Consider the following 7,172-nt stretch of genomic DNA (forward strand, 5'->3'; position numbering starts at 1 on the left):
CCCTCGCTCTCTCTCTTTACTTATTCCTCAACCTTTCCCTTGAGCCCTCTTCTATACACATCAGATCAACCAAATCACAGGCTGGGGGATGAGAGTTGAAGCATGGAGAAATTGCCCTTACATGAATATCTTTGGTAATTATTATATGTCCCTACTGTGACTCTCAAGTTTTCAGTTTCATTTCTTGAAAAATAAAAGCCTCAAGAAGAAATGTAATTTCGTTTCATACATTTTCCATTTGACAGTATTTGTTGGGGTTGAAATTAGAATACTGGGAGCCTACAGTGTAAAGATAATAGAAAGACAACATAATGCTATCTGACCAAAACTTATTCAATCTTTTGTTTCTAGGTGAAAAAAATAATCAGATAAAGTCCTTGTCCTTGTTTTAACATTAACCTATAAACTCTTTTATTCTTTCATCTTTTAGTATAAAATGCAAATTAAAGTTTAGTTACTGAAAAACTGGTACAGATAGATGAAATATAGCTTTTCTTTCTTACCACCAAAGCACATATCTAAACTCTGATTATCTAGACAAGAAAAATTAGTAATTTTCAACATGTTTTAATATTCACACATTTCAGATAGAAAAAGCACTGCAATGGATAATTAAAGTAACTGAGTCTACAACAGTATTTTACCTAATTAATATATATAATTTAATATGCACAGAAATCTTTTTTAAACATTCAATTTAAATCACTGCACTGCAGTGTATCCCTTGCATTGCCTTTGGAGTGAATCAGTATGGAGTTTTCCAAGGAGTCTAGGAATTGTGCAGAATGTTCCTGAAACACTTTGTGCTGCTCAGATGAAACGTGCTATTTAAATACAAAATATCCTGATAATTTCAATGTTGACAATGCCACTCATCCCATGACAACACCTAACTCAACCTGACTTATTTGATACTTTGAGGTATAATCCTTAAACTAAATTTCTCTAATAGGATGTGTATATCTTTGATACATACAACAAGTTCAGGAAAATATCATCAAAAGAGGAAGATTTCAAAAACATTACATTTTATGTCTGTAAAACTGAAAGTGAAAGTGAAGTTGCTCAGTCATGTCCGACTCTTTGCGACCCCATGGACTGTAGCCTACCAGGCTCCTCCCTCCATGGGATTCTCCAGGCAAGAGTACTGGAGTGGGTTTCCATTTCCTATGTCTGTAAAGATGAGACTAAAAAGCTGGCTTAAAACTCAACATTCATAAAAAGAAGATCATGGCATCCGTTCCCATCACTTCATGGCAAATAGATGGGGAAACAGTGGAAACAGTGACAGACTATGTTCCTGGGCTCCAAAATCACTGCAGGTGGTGATTGCAGCCATGAAATTAAGATGCTTGCTCCTTGGAAGAAAAACTATGACCAACCTAGACAGCATATTAAAAAGCAGAGACATTACTTTACCAACAAAAGGTCCATCTAGTCAAAGTTATGATTCTTCCAGTAGTTGTGTATGGATGTGAGAGTTGAACTACAAAGAAGGCTAAGTGGTGAAGAATTGATACTTTTGAACTGTGGTGTTGGAGAAGCCTCTTGGGAGTCCCTTGGACAACAAGATCAGACCAGTCAATCCTAAAGGAAATCAGTCCTCAATATTCACTGGAAGGACTGATGGTGAAGCTGAAGCTCCAATACTTTGGCCACTTGATGTGAAGAACTGACTCATTGGAAAAGACCCTGATGCTGGGAAAGACTGAAGGCAGGGAGAGAAGGGGATGATAAAGGATGAGATGGTCAGATGGCATCACTGACTCGATAAACATGAGTTTGAGCAAGCTCAGGGAGTTGGTGATGGACAGGGAAGCCTGGTATACTGCAGTCCATGTGGCTGCAGAGTTGGACATGACTGAGTGACTGAACTGAACTGAAAGAGCAGAAAGTCTCCCCATTAGGAAGGAAAGCACAAGACTAATTGGGCTTCCCTGGTGGCTCAGCTGGTAAAGAATCCGCTTGAAATGCAGAAGATGGGGTTTGATCCCTGGGATGGGAAGATCCCCTGGAGAAGGGATTGACTTCCTATTCCAGTATTCTTTCCCGGAGAAGTCCATGAACAGAGGAGACTGGCCGGCCACAGTCCACGAGGTCGCAAAAGATTTGGACTCCACTTTAGAGACTAAACAACAACAAGAAGAGATATTTGTTCCTAAAGAGATTGAAAGGGTTACATCCCCCAAAAATAAAATATCTGGGATGTTCTTCTTTCTTAATATCACACAGACTCCCTGATAATGCCTCTGAACTGGTGGAACAGCACATACGGTTATATATTTTCTCTTTAGTTTATATTTTCAAGTGGCAAAGAAAATTGAGGCCTAGGGAAGCTGGCTGCGGGGGGAGTTATTCTCTACTGAAACGGCATTTTCTGTTTAAGTAAAAAAAATGTGGATTGTGGAGAAGTGGTATCCACTCTTCTAAAAATTCATTTTTATTTAAAACTACATTTTAAATTTGAATAAAATTCATCCTAAAATGACCAACTATGGTATGTTCTCTTTTTGATTCATCTTAAGTTTTATTTATATAAGTAATATCAAAAATAATATAGTATGCTTTTCAAAAATAAAAAATAACTGATAATGCTGATAAATTTTCACTATATGTCTATTTTGGTTTCTTCAATTCCTTCTCAACCATCCTACTCCCAAAATCATCTGAGGTAATCATTGTTACGAGTTTGGTGAATATTATTCCAGTATTATTAAAGTAATTTTATTATAAAATATTTTCTCATGTGAGAAAATATTTCCCAATAAATGTTATTAAGATGAGAAAACCTTATTAAGATGAGAAAATAATATCAGTCTATTGCAATTTTAATATGTTTTCTTTTTCAATTATCTGTGGATTATCAAATTTTCCATCATGTAACTTGTAACATTCTCAGTAACTCTGAATTCATTTCTCGTCTCAGGAGCAGGAGAGTGTAGGTCACAACACAGCTGTGTTTACACCGGAAGCAGAGAGGTTTTCCCAAGAGGGATCATCCCGGAACCTCCCCCCAGGCTCTGGGGTCCTTAGCCACTTTTTTCAGACCTCACCCTGTCCTTCATTTCTGCAGACCTCAGAGTTTGACTGGCTGAGTTTTCTCTGACTGTCGCTCAATCTCACAATCCTTCTCGTGCATGCTAGACTGTAATCCTAGGTGATTCATCACTGCACTGTGTAAAGGTACAGCATCCAGAAATAGTCACAGCCTATAAAATAAAAACTGCAGAGTCATCAGAATGTTTCAGAAGATGGGAAATCCCTGTAAGAGTGAATCGGTGGCATCTTCTCTGGCTCTGCTTCTCACCCTCCAAGTCCACACGTGACCTCCATCCACCACTATCTACCACCAGATCACAAGTAGTTCCCAGAAACACAGGAGCCAGGGATTAAAGGCCTATGTTTAAAGGTGACTAGGAAAGAAAGTCAAAGATACTCAGATACTAAGAGACAAAAACAAGTTTTGAGATAAGAGTTGACACAAATTAGTGTCCTGGTCAGGCAAGACCACAGCTCAAGACTGTACAGAGGAAATGGCCCATGGCAGTTTGAAACCTATAGTCATGTGCAGATGCAAGAGTTGGACAATAAAGGAGGCTGAGTGCCAAAGAACTGATGCTTTCAAATTGTGGTGCTAGAGAAGACTCTTAGAGTCCCTTGGACTGAAAGGAGATCAAACCAGTCAGTCCTAAAGGAAATCAACCCTAAATATTCACTGGAAAGACTGATGGTGAAGCTGAAGCTCCAATACTTTGGCCATCTGATGCAGAGAGCTGATTCATTGGAAAAACCCTGATGCTGGGAAAGATTTAGGGCAGGAGCAGAAGGGGGCAACAGAGGATGAGATGGTTGGATGGCATCATCAACTCAATGGACACAATTCTGAGCAAACTCTGGGAGACGGTGGAGACAGAGGAACCTGGTATGCTACAGTCCATGGGGTTGCAAAGAGCTGGACACGACTTAGTGACTAAACAACAACAAAAAGCTTAAACCTAAACCATCACTGGGAAAAAACGATCCATGTTATAGAAGTGAATCATCATGTACCTTAGCTGGATGCAAGTTACAAAGTTAAGCTTCAGTATCTGGATTTCACACTCACTGTATAATCTTATTATAATCTGGATGTCTATGCATGGTTGCTTACAAGAAACATTGAGCTGTGTGAGTCTAGGAACACTTAACTGAAAATGTATGTATGTTTTTATATGTGTGCATATATGTATACGCATAGGTGTTTACACATATATGTGTATATTCAGTCTTTTAAGCTTGGTTAATGGGACTCATTACTAAGAGTGGGTAAATTCTCATATGCCCGCCTCAAGTTTCCGAGACTATAAATTAAGATCCAGATTCCAGATTGTGATAAATTTTCAAAAATAATGCAGACCACCTGGTCTTCTCAGTGCTATTTCTGCTCTAACGTATTTTATGACTGTTATCAGAAGTAACTATAACCCTCCTGTGGAGACTTAGACCCACTTAAACAAACCTAATAAGGAAAAGTGACATCAGGAAGGTTAAGTTTTGCTTATCCACCCCCCAAAGTCAGGGAAACAGCAGTTGTAATTTTTAAAAAATGTGGGATGCTTGCTCTCCCAATAAAGTATGCCAAGCCTCCTTTACTTCTAAAGAACACACAATCAAATTAATAAAATAAGAGCTATCAATAGTTGAGATCTTATAGGAAGTGAAAAGTCCATAAATATGCATTGGTCAGTAATCAAAATATCTTCCAGCAAATCTTTTGAGGTAATCAATATTATTTGTATTTTTATTTTACAAATAAAAATATTGTGTCATAAAACATTAAGAATCATGTCCAAAATTTATAGCAAGCAAGAATAAGAAAGTCTGAACTGGAAGCCTAATCTGCTTCTAAAACCAGTGTTCCTCACGGCCATGCTGGAGGCCAGTGGGGAAGATCCCCTCATAGTGGGCATCCCGCTTGGGGGTCCTCAGAATGTCAGCACTGCTTTATAACTTAAATGATAAAGTGAACTTGAAGAACTCTGCTCAACTTCCACAAATCACCACTTGAAGCATACTACTAAATAAAAATAAAGCCCAAATTAAAGTGAAGTCTCTGCGACTCCCTGTTCTCTATATGCTGTGTATTCTGTGGTCACTCTGTCATGGCTGACTCTTTGCAACCCCATGGACTGTAGCCCGCCAGACTCCTCTGTCCACAGACAAATTATCACTAATCTCTGCCTCCTTCATCAACTAAGTGGCCTCCTCAATATTGTCTCTTTACAGAATGAGTTGTGGATTATGGTGCCACTCAGACAATGGCCTTGGGCCATGGAATGTCACTTCCACAGACATGGGATTTTTACACATCTCTTATGGTCCTACATTTCCCTCAGATGCCGGGTGCAGGCTTCTGATACACTTTGGTTTGTCCAAGTGACTAGAGAAGCTTAAGGCTATCCTTGACGTATTCATCATTTCATGAACCACCTCCCTACATTCCCTTCTGATTCAGTAGCTCTTGGTGATACAATCTTCTCCTTCTACAGATGAAGTAGCATGGCTCTAAAGAAACAAGGAGCAAAGAACAGCACTTGAGAACCAAGAAGATTTTGAAAACCAAGGATAGCAGTTGAGCATCACCATTTATGCATCTCAAATAGAGCCAGAATCTGGATCACATTGCTTAAGTTGATGAAGTTGACTCTACATCTCTAATGAGACTACAATTTTATATCTTCACATTGTTTCCAATGATTACCAATCTCAGGATGAAAACGGAACTTAGGAAAGCCTAGATCATAACACATGTCATTGTCTTTAGGTTCTGGTTATATTCCAAATTAGCGGTCAAGAAGAAAATATGTATTTCCATTAAAAACCCTAGCATTAATTAAGTAATCACAATGTTTATACGTTTTCAGAACACATCAAGTTTGATCGCCACATATAAAATATCCATGACTTCTGTTAACAACCCAATATTAGAAAAACATAATAAAAACCACAATCTAGTAATGTTAAAGGCTAATACATAGAGTTTATATCTCACTTATTTTAATTATATTATTAGTCTATAGTATCATAATAAAAGTCATCATTAATCTCATATTAATTATTTAAAACATTTTAGTGTTTGAATGGAGCATCACAGCCCTGCTCTGATGTTACCTCTGTAACGTGCGATGGAAACTTGAACAAAGTTTACATACATTTCAATTTAATTTACTGCCTGTTACAACCTGAGTAAAACGATACACACAAACTTTAAAAAAATATGTAATTATAAGTAAATAATGTGCTTTATGTAATTTGAGTCATCTTTCCATTAAAAAAAAATGACCTCATCAAATCTCAAATTGCTGCAGCATGATGTTCACAAAGTTTAAAAATGTGATAACAATTTTTATTGTAACAAATGATAGCTCATCATAAAGTAAGCCAGTCAACATCATAGGCCTTTTTTAATATTAACAGTTTAAAAGGAAAATTGACATAGAACAGATAATTATATAATAACAGATAATGTGTGCCAGGCCTTGCAAATGAATACTGGGCTGCTAGGGGGCTCACTTTTCCTTTCATCACAACTCTTAGGGATTTGCATTTCTAAAAAAGAGATTAGACGGCTTTATCCTAAGATCCATTTGCTTTAAAAATGATAATTTTCAGAACAAATGAATATTTTATTCAAGTTCTCCAAAGATCATTTTGATGGATACATTTTACAGTATTGCAATTGCCTTTTCAAATTTATTGGGATTCAAAGTATAATTAGTTTCTCTATTACAGACTGCCTCTTGAATTACATGTTTTGGCATAATGGAAGTCCAACTAATTAATTGTGTTGCTGATGACCATGTAAACCCCTGAGTCACTACGGTTTACCTCTAGAGTAGGCTAAATTTTAAGGAAAAGTAATTTCCCTTTCAGAATTTATGAAATGAAAAGAGAGAGCACTATAGGTTTGGTTTCAAATAGAACTGGGAAACTCTTTGGAAATTATAATGTTGTCTTACAGAAGTTCTTACACTATGATAGCAAGAGAGCTAAGGAAGAAAACAGAGACGGGAAAAAACAAGTCCCCACTTACCAGGTGTGAAATTGTACCGGGCTGAAAATCCCATAGATTCCAGCTCTCCATCAGCAAAAAATTTAATCCATAGAAATCTTCCACTGGATTTTATTACAGG

At 37.3% G+C, this 7,172-nt stretch overlaps 1 protein-coding gene across 1 annotated transcript in view; it reads right to left on the reverse strand.

Annotated features, from left to right (window-relative positions):
* NETO1 (neuropilin (NRP) and tolloid (TLL)-like 1) overlaps positions 1–7,172 on the reverse strand; it is a 100,354-nt gene that overhangs the window by 85,712 nt on the left and 7,470 nt on the right. Inside the window, exon 5 of the mRNA XM_010855051.1 lies at positions 7,073–7,172. This exon is cut by the window's right edge and continues 1 nt beyond it. Coding sequence (XP_010853353.1) covers positions 7,073–7,172 — 100 coding nt within the window. The remainder of the gene's footprint in view (positions 1–7,072) is intronic.

Source organism: Bison bison, unplaced genomic scaffold (genome assembly GCF_000754665.1).
Source record: "Bison bison bison isolate TAMUID 2011002044 unplaced genomic scaffold, Bison_UMD1.0 scf7180017864353, whole genome shotgun sequence".
Classification (NCBI taxonomy): Eukaryota; Metazoa; Chordata; class Mammalia; order Artiodactyla; family Bovidae; genus Bison; species Bison bison.